General features: G+C 27.7%; 2 protein-coding genes across 4 annotated transcripts in view; one reads left to right on the plus strand and one right to left on the minus strand.

The window, feature by feature from the left end:
• LOC101497985 (uncharacterized) overlaps positions 1-1673 on the plus strand; it is a 4786-nt gene extending 3113 nt beyond the window's left edge. For both annotated transcript variants that reach the window (XM_004506974.4, XM_004506975.4), the window contains exons 3-4: positions 483-593; positions 1167-1673. In XM_004506974.4, coding sequence (XP_004507031.1) covers positions 483-593; positions 1167-1457 — 402 coding nt within the window. In that variant the 3' untranslated portion in view covers positions 1458-1673. The remainder of the gene's footprint in view (positions 1-482; positions 594-1166) is intronic.
• An 8940-nt stretch (positions 1674-10613) lies between these two features.
• Positions 10614-18060, minus strand: LOC101498533 (AP2-like ethylene-responsive transcription factor). Of its 2 annotated transcripts, XM_004506976.4 has the most exons (8): positions 17824-18060; positions 17634-17716; positions 17466-17474; positions 17067-17155; positions 16839-16912; positions 16589-16639; positions 15092-15168; positions 10614-11509 (listed from the first exon to the last, which is right to left on the minus strand). In XM_004506976.4, the coding sequence occupies exons 1-8, from the start codon at positions 17955-17957 to the stop codon at positions 11040-11042; spliced, it is 987 nt and encodes a 328-aa protein (XP_004507033.1). In that variant the 5' UTR covers positions 17958-18060; the 3' UTR covers positions 10614-11039. The 2 variants fall into 2 exon arrangements, with proteins under 2 accessions (XP_004507033.1, XP_073225585.1); XM_073369484.1 differs by lacking the exon at positions 17466-17474.
• Between the last annotated feature and the right edge of the window lie 4393 nt (positions 18061-22453).

The raw sequence follows: 22453 nt of genomic DNA on the forward strand, positions 1-22453 counted from the left end.
AGCAGGAATCCACATTAGCGAATTGACGGTGTGCTAGATTTTATTAATTTAGAATTAGTTTAACATTGTTTATGATAAGCATGTGTGTGCAGTTACAGTTATCACAAATATGCGCATATCTTAATCTTGATCTAATGTAGGTACTGGTCATTATCTTGCACTTTTAAATATAATCAATAAGGCATCATCACATTGATCTATAGTCTGAATAAGAAGAATAAGCTTTTATATGAGCTGATCTGAAGATCTTATATAATAGTTAAATAAAACAGGGTAGTTATGATATTCATAATATTTTTCTTCCTTGTTTTGAAGTTCCTATTTACATTGAGGAAATATGAATTTGACCTTCACTTTTCATTACGATAAATGTGGATTTGGGATTTCCTCTTTAACTACCATCTGCTTGCCCTCAAAGTCTTTCTAAAATTTACTATCTTATTAATCAATTTCTGATGCGTATAATGTTCTCTTTTGAAAAGGCACAAGCAAGGAAAGCAGCTATAAATAAAGTACCTGAGCAGATTATTTTATCTGAGGTTCGTCGTATGGTTGAAGAGATGCAAACACTGAACAAGAAGCTGGAAGAAACAGTAAGTTGTATTCTCTTGGAAAAATATGAAACTGTAAATTTAGGATTTAATTACCTTTTTTTTCCTTTGGAAGTTTTCTTTGAAAGTTTCAATCCTATTCGTTCACTTGCAAATATGAAGGCACAACAACTTCTAAACAAAAAGTTTTATTTATTCTTCTTGAAAAGATCTACCAAAACGTATTGCCAACTTCCGTATGAGGCGCAACTTTTCCTTAGTTTTGTTGATGTTGATTTTGGACCTTTACATTCTTTCATTTTGTTTTTTTATGGGATACAAATTTCATATTCTGTCACGTTTAGTCATCGTTTGGTTTCACGTTTCCTACTTCGTTCTTGTGTCCCAATGACCTTTTCACCGTGATTTCCTGAAGCAACAAATGCGGGCTTCCATGTCAATGTGAAAAACCACTGGTTTTGAGAAACGCGACGCAGTACCTAACATATCTTAATTAACATCTTTATCTGTTATATTTTGTGATATATATGGTTTCTTTTCATTAATATATGCTCTGTGATTGCTTCATTTGTAGCATTAAAATATGTTACATAACAAGATGCAATTTACATGCAGGAGGTAGCCATTGAAGAATATTTCAAGCCTCTTGACAAGGAGGCTGAGATTTTAATGAAAATGCAACTACAAGGGGAAGAGAAAAAGAGTGAAATGATGATGAAAGCATTAGAGGAACAAGCTTTGCTTCAAAAAGCTGAAGCAGAAAAAATTACAAGCATGCCTCCAACAGACAAGATTGAAACCAACCAGAAGGAATCTGAGATTCCGGTGAACGACAGTGTGCATCATGCAGACAAGCCTGCTATCAACCCGATCCTAGCATCCACAATCACTCATAAAGGAAGCTGAGATTAGATAATTTTTTTTGCAAAATCATGGATTCTTAATTTTTGAACTCGAAAATGTATTTCGCTTTAGTTGTTGAAAGTGTTAGCAGATGTGTAGTTTATTTGTATTATTTAAAATCGCATCTTGAGGTGTGATCATGTTACTGTACCCTTTTTTTATGAGGCATGGAATGGTTAAATAATAAATTTGACGCATGTTCTAATACATGTCAAAACATTTAAATTTTGTAATATTTGGGTATTATAACGAACTTGGATACTGTGAGTTACCAAGTATTTTATCTTTTACAATTTGTGAGCCCGCCCGTCGGATAGTTATGATTTAATAAATAAATTATTGACAAAAGAGAAAATAAAATATACACAATAAGTGTAAATTAATTTTACACCGCTAATTAACTAGAATTATTGAATTTGATTTGATGTGTCAATGCATTTTTATAACTGTTTGAGATAATAACTGTACTATGATTGATTATTCTGTAAATAGTTTTACAGTGATAGTGTATATTCATTAATCTTTTGACAAAATATAAAGATGTGTAATTGAAATGTTATAAAAGAATTGAAAGGCTGGGCTAAACCATGCAGGTTGAAATTCATAATATTACGCCCTAATTCGTAAAGGAATTGAAAAATTGTTATTTTCATGTTAGTTTGATGCTAATAGGTAATTTATTTTCAAATCATTTAACAATTAGAATATAAGATTTAATTTGTACATATTGATACTGTAATTTTTTTTTTTTACATATTCAATCAAATCACTCATTTTAAGATTTATTGTAGATATTTTAAGAATTAATTAATAAAATAATACTATATGTAATTTAATTGGATGCATGTGTAAAATACAGTTGGTGCGTAAAGATAATCTCTAAAATATAAAAAATGTAAATACTGATGATGTTTTTTGCAAAACATGCACAATAGGTTTAGCACATATACAACAACATTGTGCAACTATTCCAAAAGCACTTTAGAGTTTAGATCACTAAATTGTTTATGCCTAGAACATAGCAAATTTGATTATGCTATCTCTATCTTCTTGTAATGTCTTTTTGATTCGGCCTTCATCTCTTCATAAGATCCCTTTTCAACTTCATTTTTTGTCTTCTTCCAAATACCGAATATAATTTCCATTATGGTATCACATGTGAAATTGGAACACCACAACTTTTTTTACCTAAACTATTATTAATATGTTTTTATTATCATTACTATTATTGTTATTATTAGAATTAAATAAATAAATATATTTTTTTTTTTATAAAATCACATGCAGTGATAATTTAATGATAGCATAATCTATTGAAAATTCGAATGGTAACTGTTTAACAAACTTTAGTATCTTTTTATGCTATTTAGGATCACTTTGACTTGATAATTAGTAGAATAATTATAATAATAAAAATAATTAATTTTATATCCTGTAAGATTTAGGATAAAGTATAATTTATTTGCATGGATAAAAATTTGAGTGAGTAGTAACTATTAAAATGTTGTTGAGGGCTTAAAAGGGGGTGCAATCCACTTAGGAGAGGTGTGTCTATCCATTTTCTAATAAATAAATTAAAAAGAAATATAAATAGAAATATGAATAAAAGAATAGAAATAGTGCGTGAGAGAAACATTGTAAAATAGAAAGAAGAGAAGAAAGGAAAGAAAAGGAGAAGAGGAAAAGAATAAAGGAGAGGTGAGATGAGACGAGGAAAGAAAAAGAGCAATAAAATGAGAGAGAGTCGAGAGAAAGAAAAAGGAGACAAGGAAAATTATGAGAGAAGAGGGAGGGATGAAGAGATAAAAGAAAATTGGCAGCAAGAATACAAGAAGAGATAGAAGATTAGGGATTTAATCATGAAAGTAGAATAGAGAAAGAATGAGTCGATTTTGGGATTAAGGTTTTGGCATGTTTGAAAAGGAAACATAAAGTTCAATAACGGTGGATTTCATCTCATTTGATTTTTATTCTTAGAGGTAACATAGAAAACTCTCTTAAAACCCCTCTTAGGTGTGTTTAGAGTTCTTGATTGTACGTTACTAATAACTGTTCATTATTTGCATGTTTGAGTATTGAGATAATCCTATTTGATCTAGTATCATTGATTATTAAGAATGCATGTTAGTTGTTTGTATAATTACTATAAAGAATTGTTGTTTTATTATGATTGTTGAGTATTGTAATTAAGTTGGTGATGAGATGGTAATTATTTAGTATTGATAATTAATTAGTTTTATGTTGAATTTTAAATTTATTTTACTTAGTTGAACATATGGACTTGAGAATACAAAATTTGAAATAAAAATAGTATAATGTTGTCTTTGAACTTATAAAGATATACCTTCCGTATTTTGGTCATATCTTTCTCTATAAATAGTGTTTTGAGTTGATTTATGTCCCATTAGAAACTAGACTTAATTACTTTTGAAATAGACATTAGTTTCACTAATTTGCATTGAGAATTGATAGAGAACATTGAGTTACAAGTTAGAAAATAATTTGTTGTTCAGCTTTTGTATATGTATATCTTATTTTATTAAATTGTATTAATTAAAGGCCCATTATGTAGAATAAAAATTATACTAATAAATTAGACATCTTAAATTTTTCAAAATGTTATCGTTTACTCAAATCGGACACCGTTTGATATTTTAATTAAATGACTAGAGTTATAGTTGTTGAGACAAAATCTCAATTTAATGTTTTGATGAGAATAAACAAAAAGTTAATTAAGAATTATAATTATGATTCTAAGTGTTTTGGTATTTAACATGTGTATTTGAGTGTGTCAAAATAAGATAGGTATCAAGCATTACAAAGCATATCTCATTCAAATCAAGAAAGCAAAAGCAGTAAAACGAAGATCGATCTTGACATAGTTCTCGGAAACGAAGGACGATCTTCGTTTTTGTCATAAACAAGAATAACTAGTTTCTTTGTGAGAGATTGGATCTTGGAAGCTTTATTCATCTCATATCTTCATCAAGAAAAAGAAAGGATCAATCTAAGTCATAATTATTCCATAATTCGAAGGATCAAAGATATGTTTCATAAAAAGTATAAAACAAGATCATTCTTCAAGTAAGGCAATTGTAAGTACAAAGTTACAAGCTGTAAAGTACACTGCTGATTGTACTTTCAATCTAGACCTGCACACGTGACTTAAAAGCAAACAATCATCTCAGACAACTGACACAATCACAAGTACAAGTCAACTCATCTCCAACCAATTCGAAGAACGATCTTGGATGTCAAGAACGTTCTTGGATTCAACATGAACTATCTTGTTTTTTGGCTGATCTTATTTATCCACTTTTTGCACCTCTGCTGCTCCTTCCCAAAGCACTCCTTTTGATGATCATCAGCGTCCCTCGAAAAAGACCAAACTGGAAAGGGAATCATCAAAAGCATATAAGGATATTCCTAGAATTTTTGCCGCTCTTCAAACCATCATTGCAAGACAAGCAATGCATCAAGAATCAAAAGCAAGACTAATCCTCAAAGTTGATGGCTAAAGTAAGCAAGTACAATCTGGACATACATGATAAAGTCCTTGCATCACTGACACATGTACAGAACAGAAAAGCTTGACACGCAACAACTATCAGAATTGCAAAATCCAGCAATAACTCAAAATATAAACGAAGAACGTTCTCCGTTTTCACAGCTTTAATCCATGAACGTTCTTGTTTACAAAGAGCAAAATTGGATGCAATTTAAGATTGATCTGGGCTACAAAAGTACATCTATCTACACTAAAAAACATCAGTATTCATCACAGAAGAAGTTAATAATCTACATAAGATTGTTTTGGATAGATTCGATCAAATAAGATTAACAAAGGCAAAGAAAAACATCAAGATCAATCTCCAAATTGATGAGCTATGAGAAAGGACAGTCATGACAGTAAGGACACTGCTGCTGCACCTTTTTGCGTAAAGCACATCAGATTTTTGAGACAAAGGACTGACACACAACAGCTGTCAAAGTCCAACACTCATACAAAACACAAAATGAAGAATGTTCTTGTTTTACAAAAGAACATTATGGTTTTAATTCTCTTTTAAAGACATAATTAAAAGAGATAATTTTCCACAGTATAAATCACATATTAAAGAGTATCAAGACTGCTAAAATCATTGGTGAAGCCAAGAAAGATCAATGCCCAAAGGTGAAAAACAGCCTCAAGATTGATCTCCAAATTGATGAGTTGTGAGCAAGGAAACAAGTACATTGTACTTACAATATTCTGCAGAAAGTTTTGCATAAATCTGACTCAAAACAGAGCCAACTGACATGTGACAACTCATTCACGTTTTCCATGAAACCCAAAAGCAAGAACGTTCTTAATTTTGTCAAGAACGTTCTGGATAGCAAATAAACACATGTTTAATTGTTTTAAAATATATCTGACACTTGGGAAGTGTCTCCAACGGATATATTTATTTTAAACTGAATATTCAAAGCCTTTTAACAACTATAAATTGAAGATCAATTGGAATATGAAGGCAAAAGTTCAATTTACAATACTATCAACACTTGTTCAAGTAACAAGTCATAAAAACTCTTCAAGCAAACTCCATCGCTCTTCACTATATCTTTGAATCATTATATATTAAGTTTGTCTTTCATTTATCTCAAACAAGTGTTGAGAAGTTTCAAGATCCCAAACACTTTTATCATACACATCATTTGTAACTCAAATCTATCTTTTATGTTAGATTAAGTGTGTTTGTAAAAATCATTTGAAGGCTAAAAGGTGATTGTAGAAATTCTTTCTAGGTTGAAAGGTGAAGATTATAACAGATCAAGGTTGATCTGGACTGGTGGTGCAAAAACCAAGAACGTTCTCCGTTTTGAACACTTAGTGAAAAATCTCACGGTTGTGAGGACTGGACGTAACCCGGATTGGGTGAATCAGGATATATCTCTCTATCTCTATTTATTTTATGCTTTACAATCAGATTTTATATTGATAAAATTGATATTGTTGTTTTTTTACTAACCAAGATCAACTTTCGTTTATAACCAAGATCAATCTTGAGTTAGACTTTCAGTTTTAAACAAGAATTTTTAAAAAGGGGCAATTATAATTCAAATCCCCTTCTTTATAATTGACATTGTTACTTCAATAGTGTTTTCTATAAAAAAAAATTATAAAGTAGTTGAGTTAAAATAGGTATAATAGAAGCAATATGAATTGGTTTTGTGTGAAATCAATTGGACTTGAAAGCTTATTTCTATTACTATGTTACTATAATTTTGTATAAGTTTACGAGGCACTGTTAGAATTAGTCCTAGAGGTCAATAATTTTTCCTTGGTTAATATTTGTATCATGACACTTACTATTATTTATATAGTAATGTGAGACATTTTAATTTATTATGTGAATTTATTTAAAATATAATAAATTCCTTATAATAGTTCATCTGTTTAATGAAATATTAAGTGTGACTTAACCGTGAGACCCCATTGATTATAGTGACAATACTCTTAAACTGTCTGTAGTCAAATTTTACTGTTAAATGAGACAACAATAATTCATAAAGACTATTATGTGAGTAGACTGATGATAAGATCTTAGAGATCATAGATATGAAATATTAAATCTTCATATAGGTATTAATATTAAAAGTACTATTTGCACTAGATTGATCCCCTATGAGAATGTTACATAATAGTTATGCAAGTGTTATTATTGATTCTCATGTGACTATAATGAGTAGTCTTTTGACTTAAAGTCACTAGAATCCCTATTGGAAGAGTTGTATACTTTCAGGCCACCAAATGTTAACCGCAACATAACAATCATTAACCATGTATAGAGATATGAGTGATGTAGATAATATTCACCTCCCATGCATAATGAGAGTTGTGTCTTGGGCCTCTCGATAGAATGATATGTGAAATATGCGTCATCAAGTCAAAATGAACCAATATAAGATATAAGGGTACAAAAATGATTGTACGAATACTTGTGAATCGAGAAACAAATTCTTAGACCTAACATATACTTTTTATAACTTGTGTTCAATTAAGACATTAGGATGAAAGTACAAATATTGCACAGTAAACAATTGTCACGTTAAGATTAAAAGCGTAACATCGATTTTATCATTAATCTGATAGCAATGATCCATTGTTAGATGCCACCTATTGTTTATAATATTTTATATTATTACTAATTAAGTGAGAGACTATAGGGTCACACCATAGAACAGTTAAATTGGAAAGTAAAAATTTAATTAAATAATGACTTATTTATTATTGATTTTAATTAAAAAAAATAAATTGAGTTTGTATACATGATATATTGTGTCTCTTTTTACCAAAACACTAGAATCATTTTTACTATAGCCTTCAACTAGTATCAACTCATTATGAGACGACAATTCATGTGAACTGAGTAGAGACATTATTATATTGTAGTATTGGTGATTTGTACTCCTCGACACTTTAAAAGATAAACACATAAACCGCATATGAAATATTGTGCGTGACAATGAGTAATTTTTGTTCTTGAGAATGTTTTTAAAATTGTTTTAAAAAATATATTTTGATTTCTCAACAACATTGACATCTTAGGCGGCTTTCCAGGATCATATAGCAACTCTTTCAAATTACATTAAGATATTGTTGTTGATAATTGGATAGTTTCTCACTTGACGATAAATGCATGTACCAAGTACTAAAATCGCATGTTGAACTCATATATCAACATGTCAAATTCAAGCAGTTTTGAGGCATACCATTGGATTAATCCACATGTCAGTCATCTTCACTTTTCTACATGTTATGGCAAGAAAAAAAATCTTGAAGTATTAGAATCAAGATTGTTGAGGATGGAAAGAAAACAAGATTGAGACTGCCGAAATTGGGACAGAGAAGAGGGCTACACGAAGGCTTCACATAGGTTGTGCGAGTGCGAGTGCTATGCAAACGCAAGGAGATGAGACTGCAGTGATTGGTAGTGGTGTGTGATAGGCTGCAGCTGACATAGCAATGATTGTATATGGAAGAGACAAGAAGAGGGATGAGAGAAAAAATAAAGAAAGAAGTGAAAGGGAGAATAGTGAAATAAAATCATGAGAATAATCCGGGGGTGCAAAATGCAAAATATTAGGGTATTGGTGTAAATTTTTGAATTTCAGGGTGTGCAAATGCACACTCTTAGTTGGTACTCGATCCGACCATGTGGGTGCTATTTTAATTACAAAAACATTATTCTTTTAAAGCATTTTAAAATTTTATAAAAGAGTTTAAAAAGAGAACTCAAAATAATTTTTGTAAGAAGTGATCATGTAAGAGAATTTATAAATGTTTCTTTTAAAAATATCTTTGATGAAAATGATATTTCTCATAATATTTCTTGTACAAGAATTCCTCAACAAAATAGAGTTGTTGAAAGAAAAATAAAACTATTTTCAAAGAATTAAATGTTAATAAATACTTTTGGGATGAAACAAAACATTTCTGGCTACGTTTTAAATCGTGGTTCAATAAGAAAAATTCTCAAACAAACAGCATATGAATTATGGAAAAACAAAAAGTCAAATTATTGGAAACACATCTAATGACAATAGAACAAACATGTCTTTTAAAGATGATAACAAGATGATCTCTCAAATGGAATCAAAATCTATCAAAGAAGCTATAGTTGATGACTCTTATTTCAAATCCTCATACTCATACTATCATTTGTATAACATGAGTATTTAGAAAAAAATTGGATGAAGAAGATAACATAATTAGAAATAAAGATAGCCTTGTTGCTCAATGTTATAATCAATAAGAAGATATTAATTATTATGAAATATTTCCTCAAATTGCAAGGTTAGAAGCAATAAGAATTCTTGTTGCATATGCATCTCATAAATTTATTAAACTTTATCAAATGGATGTTAAAAGTTATTTTTTAAATGATCTTTTAAATGAAAAAGTTTATGTTCATCAACCTCCTAGTTTTGGAGATAAAAAGAAACCAAATCATATTTTTAAGCTAACCAAATCTCTATATGAACTTAAGTAAGCTCTTATAACTTGATATGAAAGGTTGAGTTCATTCTTGATCATAAATGATTTTTGTAGAGGAAATATTAATACTACACTTTTTAGAAAGATTAATAAATCAATACTTCAAGTGTATGTTGATGATATTATTTTTGGTTCAAAAAATGAAAAAATGTGTGAAGACTTTTCAAATCTCATTTAAAGTGAATTTAAATGAGCATGATGGGTGAATTAAGATTTTTCTTGACTTACAAATCAAACAATTAATATGAAAATAAAAAATAGGTCAAATATCTTCTAAAGAAATACAAAATGAATAAAACCAAATTTATGACAACTCCCGTGCATCCATCTTCAAGTTTGGACAGGACAAAGATGAAAAAGGCAAAACCATTTATTAAACAAAATATAGAGAAATGATTGGTTCACTATTATATCTCGCTGCATGTAGATATGACATCGTTTTTGTCGTTGAATTATGTGTTAAATTTCAATTTTCACCTAGAGAATCTCATCTAATTGTCGTAAAAATAATATTTTTTTACCTCCTTAGGATGTGACCTTGTTAACTTATCATTTTTTTACAAAATTAATATATATATATATATATATATATATATATATATTAAAATGATAAATGAATAAAATATTAATAAAAATAAAAGAAAAATTATATTATATTAATAAAATCCGATAAAATACATTAAATGAAAAAAATATATATCAAATTTTATTCAACTATGTCCACTTAAATAATATCAGTGAACTCGTTTAACTATTTCAATTTCCGTAAGAGTTTGTAGGTGTTGTGAAATTAAAATTTGATGTATTTATTTTTTTCATTTATTGTATTTTGTGGAATTTTATTAATATAATTTAATTTATTTAATATATTTTATTATATATATATATATATATTATTTTTGTAAGAAAAAATAATAACATGGGTCGCTTTCTCATGATTCCACCTTCTGCATGAGGTCAATTTTCTTTTCTTCAACTGATCACATTTATAGTAAACTACATCTTGAAGATCCAAACAAAATATGACATTTTAGTAATTTTAAATTAAAATTTTTTGAATTCTTTTTCAAAAAATAAATATTTAAATAAAAATCTTAAAAGTTAATGAGCACGCTAGAATATATAGAGAAAAATATATATGATGCGAGACATTTATATATATGATAAAACTAAATTGTTAAAATCAAATCCTTACATGCCCATCTTGTTGGATCACAATTGTAAGAAATGATTGGTACCACAAATACCCAAAATTAACAAATCCCTTTTTCTCTAAAGAATCTCACATTCTCTAAATTGCTTCCTTTGGTTTTCCTTTTTTCTTTTCTTCTAATTTCTTTGTCATCTATTTTTGGTTGATGACCCTTTGAAAATAACATATATAGTGATATAAATAACATTTTACATAAATAACCCACAATTCCGCTTTTCTTTTTTTTTTTACCAGAAAGAATTAAATTCGGTATAACGAGATTGATAATGATAACACATACTACACATCAACTACTTGAGTTAGACTCTAGTGGTCCAAAATTTCCTCATTCTAATCAAACATCAAGCCCATAATGAAAAATTGGTGCAGCAATTGAACTCAACTCACCAAATATAATATCATCATCATTTTCAGTGTAGACTTCTGAATCTTGAGTTTCAAAGATCGTTTGAATATCTTCAGGAAATGTACGACTCGGAAGACTTGATTCAGGAGGTGATGGAGTGCGACTATTTTCTGATGATGTATTTTCTAACATTTCTTTGAATTTTGATGATGATTTTAAAATAAGATCAAACGTTGAAGATGCTGAAGTGGCACTACCATCAAGTTCCTGATTAAGATCTAGCTCTTCATCATTGCTACTATTTTGAGTGTGATTATTATTAATATTATTTTTGTTGTCTTTGTTTTTAGGACGTAACCAATTGATATAACGGCTAAGGTCAAAGTTTGTAACGGCGTTAAGTCCTCTATACTCTATTGCTGCCATGTCATATGCTGTGGCGGCTTCTTCTTGTGTAGCTGTTCCACAACACAATAATGGACACATAAGTAAAGGCAAAATTTTAATTTAATTTATCAATCAATTATTTTGACTTAATCAATTTTTCAATGCTGCTATATATTGAACATAATTAAACTAAGCAGTTAATCAACATCAATTAATACTTAACGAATAGTTGGAAGTACTTGAGTTTTTTATATTATAGTTAAAATAATTATTAATAAGATTTTATTTACTTTTAAATTGTATGTTCGATTATAAAAAAAAATTCTCTTAAAAACTGGAAAGTTAAAAAAAAAATTAAAAATTTAATTATTAACTTTTAATTTTGTATTTTTTTAAATTCAATTATTTTATTTATTTTTATCTGTCGAAAAATGAATAATTAAGAAGAAAAATAAATAAATAATTGATAAAAAAATTACATTCAACTATCTTTAAATATGTTTAAATATACATACACCCTCTTTTATTTTGTAAAAGTCTTGTAACTCCTCTCAATTACATCACCCATACAAAATAGGGTCTATGTTATTTGTATATTTTATTTAGGAAAATGTTTACTTAAATTTAAATAGACATGAAAGGAGATAAGTGAATTTTCGCCAATTTTTTTAAAATAAATAAATGTATAGTTATTTAAATACTTTTTTTTACAATGAGTGTCATGGAAACAGTTTGTTTTATTGTATTTTTTAATTAATATTATGTATATTAATTATATTTTAGTTTGCATTGATAATATTATGTCAACATTTCTCTTATAATAATGATGAATATATAAATATTTAATAAGAATAATTTAGTAAAATCATTATTTTTTTTATTTAAAGATTTAATTCATATACTTAAAAAGTTAGCAATTTTTTTTAATTAAAACTCTCAAAATGAAATATAAGCAAAAATGACTTATATTTTTTAAAATTAACATCTTTATTTTCTATTTAGTGATAGTTTCTCTAAAATATCATTCATTTAATTAAATTTTTTCTATTTTTAACGATCCAATTTATTAATCATGAGAGTAATTTAGACAATAATTTTTTTTATTAGATTTGTATATATTAAAGTTGTTTACTAATTTTTGTAATATTCGTAATTTAACCTACTTTTGTTTATAATTCATTTTGGATGGATTAAGTACATGTTTAGTTATCCGTAACACCTAATTTAATTAAATAATATCGACATTGTTAAATTGAATATCATATTCCAAATTCGAATTTGATATTTCACAATTGTAAACAAATTTTTACATGTTTAATTTTACAGTAAAATTAACAAAATCACATTGAATCACCACAATTTCACAAGAAATATTGTCGATAGCTTTTGCAAACCTCAATTTCATTATAAAACTAAAATCCACTAATTGATCATAAATGAAGAATAATAGTCCCCATCCAAAAGAGAATTACTAGTATGATAAAAAACTTTGTATGATGCATAAGTCACATGTGGGCTTCTTTTTTTGGAGTTTAGTTTGAATCAATAAACATGGGTAAATGAATAAATATTCCGTCAAAAAAAAACATATATCATGATACTAAAAATTAAATAGCTTTACTAAGCAGTTGAAGTTTGGTGATCTATATTGCAACCAACTATATTTGATTACATATTTTGACCTTTAGATTGTCCTACTATTTTTTATCTGTAGGACCATTTTGAAATGAATTAGGTACTTTTCTTGTTGGCATTAGCTTTGGAAGGCTGGCACCGTCAAATACATTCCCGAAATTTCAGGTGAAGGGTACCTCTTAATTAATCTATTCAACTATACTAGTTTTTTATTGTTTCTATTTTTCCAAATTTAACCTTCCTAGTTTAAAAAATTAATAAATAAGATATTTATGATGATATGTTAATTTGTCTTTATTTTGTGATTTTTTTATTTTCGAAATATATGATAAATTTATTTTCTTATATGTAAGATCATAAAGTAAGCAATTATGTATATTTTTGGGAAAATTAAACATGTTAAATAATTATTTTTGTATATGTATTATTTCTAATTAGTAGTTTATTTTCTATTTATTACGGTGTATCAATTCACGAATCTCACATATTCTAATTAGTAAGTTAAAATTAATACAGATTATGAGAAATAAAAATAGAAAATATTTTCACATAGTTAATGAATATTTAGAGACTTTTTATTTTATAAAAATATATTTTATTTTTTAAAATTGAGTTAATTGTCTATATTTTTAGAAACAATAAAAATATATAAAAAATATATTTTGTTATTTTCTGAATTATATTCATTAATTAGCATTTCGTCTTATCTTAATGATAATAATTTACTTCAAGAGTCTTTCATCAACGTAAAATAAATACATATTTTAAGAAAAAACAACCGAAAATGTTTTAACAAAATAAACTGTCTTTTAGAGTTTAACTATTTTGTAAGTAAAATTTAATTAAAGATTATCTCAACTAAATATTAAACCCATTTCCTTTCAATAAATTCAACATTCACTTTGTAAAGAAAAAGTAATTCAACATTCACTATAAAGTTTTTTAACTACTATTTTAGGCAAGATTTTTGTTAGGCAAGATTTTTGTTAGGCAAGGTTATTAACTACTTGAACTAACTAATATTTTTTTATTAGGTTCAATCAATTATAAAAATAGATGTGGTTTAATGATTTAATTTTAATTTCTAGATAAATCCCTCTATCTTTTATTTGCATATTTAATGATAGGAAAAATAGGATTAACATAATTGTTTGTAACCATGCAAATGCTAAAAGATGCAAATAATTATGAAATATGATATAGTATGACTTTTTCAAGATTTTCCTTCCACTTGTCAACAGGACACATGAGACCTATAAATGCATCCAAATCCAAAAATGTAAAGCATATTCCTTTGTCCACAAAATTTGGGAGGAATTGTACACCAAATGCATGAAAGTGACCTTTTCAATTTGTTCGGTTTTTTATAACTATTTTTTCTGTCCAAATTAAATGTGTGGGTTCACTTTTTGGATTATTTATTTCTTAAGAGAAAAATGATTTTCTAATGTAAATTAATTTTGTATCGATAGTTATTTTATGATCTCACATCATGTAAAATTATTTATACTATCGAAGCATGGTTATTAAACTATTCTTGTAATAATATAGTAGTAGTATTTTTTATTATTAAATGAACTTTATTGTCAAAAGAAAATTATTGATGAATTTTCAAGTCAAAAGAAAATAATTTTATAAATTTATGTCTTATTAAATCACATATTTGAGGTACTCTAATTAGTAAAATAGACTTGAAATGTATTTAATTAGAATAACATATGAAATATAAGCAAAAATAATATATAAATATTATTGATGTATTTGATTTATCTAACTCTTTAGATATTTTTTTATTTATATTTTATTTTAAAAAGATGGTGTAGATGTGATGCATGCTATTTATACTGTTATTTTCTTCGTAATAATTTTTTTTATTTTTATAAAAAGTTAAAATATTTTATCTAAATTTTAGACATCAATATATTGGTTTATTTATTTAATTTTTGTTTATATTTTATTATGAGTAGTGAATAAACATTTATCCATATAAAAAAATCATGTATAGTGAGTGGAATTACCATAAGTTCCAAGGTATAAATATTTGTTGCCGAATACTCTGCCAATTCGAGCTTCCCATCTTCCATTATGGTGGTGTCTAAACATTTTTAAAAATAAAAAATAAAATAAGAGCATTTTCCACCAATTTAATGAATTAAACAAAAATACATGGAGGCAATGTAAATATCAATAGGAATGGACCATAATGTTGGCTACCCATTTCTCACCTACTAATTTGTAAAGAGAAATGTTAAGATTCAACGTGACATTTATTAGATGCTATTAAATGCATTTATTTGTATAATTATGAGTTCATTAATTCATACTACTTCTGGTCCTTTGTATAAGATTTCTTTTGATTCAAAATATTAAAAAAACAAAATGACAAGTTTTAAGATATGTTTAATATTTAATGTCTTTTATACTTTTGTATTATTATTAGAAATTAATATTTATATTAGCGAATGTTAAAGTATTTATGTCAATGTTACTTTAGTTGGGAATGATCAAAAGGCCAACATAGTTGGTAACATGACATTGCCTATGAAAAGAATTTGAATTCAATTTCAAGAGTTGTTATTTTGATTGGTAGTTCAATCTACACAACTTGAAGTTTCTATTGAGTTAAAAGACTTTAATTACAATGGATTATAAAAAATGGAGAGATCAAAATAGATATTAATTTGATAACTCCGTTTTTATTATAATAAATTGTATCTTTCAATAATTTTTTAACGATTAAATATTAATTTAAATGTTTAGCTGAATTAGAGACTAAAGTGATATTACTATACACTAAACTAAGGATTAAAATGATGATTTAATTATTTTTTTTATGAAATTTTTTTCTTCATTATTACATTATTCTTATGAATAACCAACCACATGCATATCATGGGTTAATATGTAAGAGCCTTCTTAAGTGCACTTTTGACTAAATAAAATTTATTGATGTGATATTGTTTTGCAGCATGTTGGGTTCTGTTTTATGTAAACCAACCTAAAATTCCACCTAAAACTCATGTGTGTGGGATATTTGTTCAAAAAGAGAAAGTTTCTAAAAGTAAATCATAAAACTAATTAACTACATGTTAGCTAAGAAATTTTATTAATTCATAATTAATTACATAGACACAATCTTTCTTTTGAAGAATGCTAAAAGCAATTTACTTTATTTATACACTTCCTCTTTGTGAAATGTAATATCAAAAAGAGTATTTTCGCCTATCTCAACCCAAAAAAAATTAATTTAACAAAAACAGAGTATATGTAAGTATTTTTCTTTTCTATATGTTTAATTGTCATATTAAATTGGTTTGCATATTATAACTACTACTATTTAATTTCTTTTTACTAACTTAATTCTCACATTCTTTAAAAAAAAAATTATTTTAATATGTTTATAAAGTTGGGTGAGCCCCACTTTCTAAATTCAACAAAGATATTGCTAATTAATTTAATTGAGAAATTCAAACATTATAAATCCTTCCATTTTGCAACAAAAATAGCATGTGTACCTTGCTACTCCTCTGTATTTTGAAACTCCTCTAGAAAATCCACTGCTTTTTCTGCATATTGAAAATTAATTCATAATTATACCACAAAATATATCATTTAGGTCATTCGTCATTTCTCAACCTCTCTATCTAATCATATTATATTAATCTATTGATCGAAAATATTATATCACAATCATTAGATTAATTTAACGACCTAAGTGTGATCAAAAAGTGGATAATCATAGTCTTAAGATTTTAATAACTAAACCTTCTTAATGATCCAATATATTCTTCTTTTGATAGGTTCTCCATCTCTTTGAGCTCATCTTGGTAATTTGATACCTAAAACAAAAGCCAAAAGCATACACATATACAATTTATATTTATATAAGATACTAAGAAATTTCATATATGATTTATGAATAAAATTACTTTTACCAAATAAAGAATTAATCATATATATATATATGAACCAATCAAAGATGAGAGAATTTACTGGAAAATTGAGAATTGTGTCTTGGCCCCAATACTTCAATGCTGCCAAGTCATAGGCACGTGCTGCAGCTTCTTCATCATCATATGCTCCTAATTAACAAACCCAACTTTGAAGTCATTAAATTTTTTTGATCCCAATAGCCACTAGCCACTTTCAATTCTCAACGACAATTTAATTCAAAACTATTTTTTTATAAAAAAAATTAAAAAATTAATTCATATACACGAAGAATTTTATACTGTTAGATAATCATAATTGTTCATTTTTCAAAATAATTTGATTTTTATTATATCAGCTTAAAGTCGTGTGAATGGTAGATTGTGATTGATGAATCGTGTAAAAGATTTTTTTGACATTAAATCAAAATTAATTAACTAAAACACAAATTAATAATCATACCTAGATATACTGCATCCAATTGATTTCCATTGCCATCATAAAAAATAAAAAAAATCATAATGAAGATAGGATCAAATCAAATAATCAAGTGAAAGAGATCAAAAAATAAAAACTTATAGTAATATGAAAATAAATAGCAAAATTAATTAAAAAAGAAAATGAAATTACCTTGTCTTCCTTTCTTGCTCTGAGATTCATTCCAACAATTCTTATCCCACAAATGAGCCTCATATCGACCAGTCCAACGATGTCTTTAAAAATATGCATGCAACCCATTTTAGAAGACACAAAAACATAAATAAAAAAATAAAAAAGATAAAATTTTGAATTGATTTGATTAATTAATTAATTAATTAACCTTGTAACACCCCTATAGATTGAGCTTCTTTGTGGAGGTGAATTTCTTGGTATACTTTTACGTGTACGTTGTTTCACCATGGTTGAAGAAGAAGTAGAAGTGTTTTTGAGAGTTTTTTGAGATTTCTTGGCCATTAAAACTTTACTCACAAAATAAGAGATGAACACTGCACTACATACGCATATAGTTCGAAGAGTGAAGGAAAGGAGAGAGAGTTATATAAATATATATATGACCAAGTCATCCAATAAGAAAGGCATTAATTAAAATTATTATAAATAGAGGAAGAGAGTGAAAAAGTAGGTCTAATTCTTTATTTCTCTGTTTTTTATTTTTATTTTCTAAATCTATATTTTATTTTTCTTCTTGATGATGTAGTGTAGTTGGTAGTTGAGTTGAAATATTTGAAGATGGGAAAGTGAAGTTTAATTAAGGTGAATTCATCAACATGTCTATGTTCACATATGGACCATTATTTCTATATCTAATAGGGTTAGTGTGCATTTTTAATTTTATTGAGTAGTCCATTGTAGGTTTTGAATCTATTTGGGAGTTTAAGAGTGGAAGAGAGATATTTGAAGAAAAAAAAAAGGATGGGATGGAAGAGAGAGAGAGAGAGAGAGCTTTGAGATGGGAGTTTTGGGAAGTTTTCTTTTTCTTCATAATATAACACAATATTATCTTAAGATTTTGGAGGGTTTAGAAAAAAAATTCAGATATTTTTTATATTGTTGTAATACTTTAAAAATTTAAAATATGTTGATCAAAATTGTTTTCTTGTCATTCTATATAAAATCACTTTCTTAAATAAAGTATAAAATTTATCTCTTTTTATTTAATTTGTCCTCCCTCAAAACTCTTCAATTTCCTCTAAACAGTCAAATGAAGCTTAAAACTCTATTTGATAGTAGAAGTGACGAGAGTTTTTAGAGAAAGGAAGAAAGAAGGGGAAAGTGAAGAAATGGTTGTCTCTTAACTTAAATAGAAAGTTTAATTTTTTTCGTGATACAAATTCATTCTAAATTGGGAAAATCACAAAATATATTGAAAAAAGATTTTGAAGGGTTTGCATAAATTTTTCATCTCTTGATAATAATCTTAAAATAAAAAATATATATATAAATTATATACATCATCTTCTCATTTTCCGCAAAAACTCTCTCAAATAAGGTGAAAGATTTTTCTTTTTACTCTCCCATTCCCTTTTCTCAAAGTTCCACTCCCACATTCCAGAATAGAGCCTCAAAGTTCCACTCCCACATTCCAGAATAGAGCCTCATAGTGCGTTTGGATGATGTAATTGAAAATTCTAAGAAATTAGAATTCTAAGCAACTCAAATGCTTCAACTTAATTTATGTCATTTATAAAATATTATGGGGACCAAACTGTAAATTTTGAAACTTAATAGAAACCAATTTGCAATTTTTGAAAATTTATAAGGATCAATTTACAAAATTAAAAAAAATATAGGTACTAATTTAAATTTTTTGAAAGAATTATAAGAGCCAATTTGTGATTCACATAATGTATAGAATAATGAAGAAATTTCAAATTCTGATTGTTCTTAAGTGGTATGTTAAATTTCTTAAGTTTAACTTTAACAAAATACTACGTTATTTTAAAAATTCTCCAAAAAAATTATCTAAACAATAAAATTTAGATAAAAGAATTTTTGAATTCCCTCAAAAGTTTACATTACCTCGTTAAAATCCTTCATTCAAACATACTATAAGAGAAAACTCTACTTTCATCTTGAAGAAACATTATTGATGTGAAAAGGCAATATGGGCTCATATGGGTAACAAAGTAAAGAATTGTGTTTGCATGGAAGATAATGGATAATGGACTATATGACTATCCCAAAAACACAGTTCACAATGGATCGGATAGTTACCCAATTTATTCATTTTTTAATTCCACGCCATTTAAAAATATGAATCAAAATTCTTAATAGAAAATATTAGAGAGATTATTGTTTGAAGAAAAAATTTAAATGGTCTTAAAATAAAATATGATCAATTTATTGGAATCAAAAAATTATTTAACTTAATATTTAATTATAGTTACTTTAAGATATTATAACATCACTTTAGTCTCGTGTAGCTAGTTCGGTAAATAAACTAAGATATGTCAAAATAAATTTAAGTAAGAAGTCCTAAGTTCAAAGAGAAATATATGTTCATTAGTAGTGTCTCTTTTTAATATCTTTTAAATAAAAAATATAAAAAATATTATTATAGCCCATATTAACTAATTGTTTTTCATAAATCATACTAGTGTTAGCTCTATGTGGCACATAATATATGTATGAATTGCGAATATCGACCATAATATGTTTTAATTTTTTTCTAAGTGTAAAAAGTTTTACACTTTTGACGTATATAAATTAAATCCTATAAATAATAGTCATTTTATTTAATAATCAAATTTTTGCTAATTTTCATGCCACTACGCCAAAAATGACATTTAACAGCGCCACTTTTACAGCGCTTGCTAAACACAAGCGCTGTTGTAAATATATTTTAAAAATAACGGAGTCTTTTACAACGCTTTTGTTCACAAGCGCTGTTGTAGGTCATATAACGTTTGCGCATAACGTTATAAGGCTTTTACAGCGCTTGTCAAAAAAGCGCTGTAAAATGAAGCGCTTTCGCGTATCAGTTACAGCGCTTTTTTCACAAGCGCTGTAAACTACATCTTTCAAATAATTATATACGTTGGGAACCCTAATATCCTCTACGTACTGTGCGGCCATCTACGTTGTCTCAGGTATTTTTTACACATGATCTGTTATGTTTTGAAATTGTCAAAAATTGTCAAAAACTCATACCACATGATCTGTTCTGTTTTGAAATTGTTAGTTGATATTGGTTTCTTTTTTAAACTTGTTGATATGTTTTGAAAGCTTATTATTTTTGTAACTGCATTTATATAGGTGGTATAATATGGATAGGAAATGGATGTCAGCCAATCGATTGTCAAAAGAGTATGAAATTGGAGTGAAGGAGTTTGTTGAGTTTGCAGTGAAGAATGCAAAAGATCCAAATAGAGTAGTTTGTCCTTGTTTAAAATGTTGTTTTGGAAAACGTGTTAGAGAAGATGAATTAGAAGGACATCTAGTATGTAATGGAATTGATCAAAGCTACACATGTTGGATAAGACATGGTGAGAAAAAAAAAGGAAACATTAATTTAGAGAATAGTTCGACATATGCTTCAACTGACTTCGATAGAGATACATATGAGCCGGACCGAGTTGATGAGATCGCAAAAGCAGTTGAAGAAGATCTTCGAGATTGTCCTAAAATGTTTGAAAGTTTGTTGAGTGATGCAGAGAAAGAATTATATAATGGTTGTACTAAATTCACAAGACTGTCGGCGATATTAAAGTTGTACAACTTAAAAGCGAGTAATGGATGGTCTGATAAAAGCTTTACAGAATTATTAACACTCATAAAAGATATGTTGCCAGATGATAATGAACTTCCCAGTCGAACCTACGAGGCTAAACGGATTTTGTGTTCTATTGGAATGAGTTACGAAAGGATTCATGTGTGTCCTAACGATTGCATTTTATTTCGAAACGAATATGAACTACTTAAGGCGTGTCCGAAATGCAATGTCTCTCGATATAAGAAGAAAGAATCTACTCCAGCAAAAGTCGTGTGGTATTTTCCTATAATACCAAGATTTAGGCGCATGTATCGCAGTGAAGAAGATTCAAAACACTTGACATGGCATGCAGATGAAAGAATTAGAGATGGAATGTTTCGACACCCTGCAGATTCCCCACAATGGGCAAAAATTGATCACAAGTATCCTGAATTCGGGATAAAGTCCAGAAATCTAAGACTTGCACTTTCTACTGATGGAATGAATCCACATGGTCTTCAAAGCATCTCACATAGCACGTGGCCTGTGATTTTGGTATATATAACTTACCTCCATGGTTATGTATGAAGCATAAGTTTATGATGTTGTCTCTGTTAATTTCTGGACCCAAACAACCGGGGAATGATATCGACGTATACTTGACTCCTCTAATCGAAGATTTAAAAAGTATGTGGGAGACATGTGTGGAAGTTTATGATGGGTATAAGAAAGAATGTTTCAATTTAAGGGTTATGTTGTTCGGCATAATTAATGATTTTCCAGCATATGGTAATTTATCAGGATATAGCATTAAAGGTCAGTGTGCATGTCCTATATGTGAAGAGAGTACAAATTGGATGCGGTTGAAACATTGTAAGAAGAATGTGTTTCTTGGACATCGTAGATTTTTACCTTATAGTCATCAGTATCGTGGGTGGAGAAATGCATTCAATGGAAAATCAGAGGAAGGTAAAGCTCCTTTAGCACCGACTGGATATCAAATACTTGAAAAAGTACAAGGTTTGACCAATAAATTTGGCAAACCTTTTGCGGGAGAGCTGGTGAAAACTGGGTGGAAGAAAAAGTCAATTTTCTTTGAATTGCCATATTGGAAGTCATTGTATATAAGACATTTCCTCGATGTGATGCATATTGAAAAAAATGTATTTGATAGTGTTATTGGTACGTTACTCAATGTTCCAGGAAAGTCTAAAGATGGCGTCAACGCAAGATTGGACTTGGTCGATATGGGAATAAG

Source organism: Cicer arietinum, chromosome 6, assembly GCF_000331145.2.
Source record: "Cicer arietinum cultivar CDC Frontier isolate Library 1 chromosome 6, Cicar.CDCFrontier_v2.0, whole genome shotgun sequence".
Taxonomy (NCBI): Eukaryota; Viridiplantae; Streptophyta; class Magnoliopsida; order Fabales; family Fabaceae; genus Cicer; species Cicer arietinum.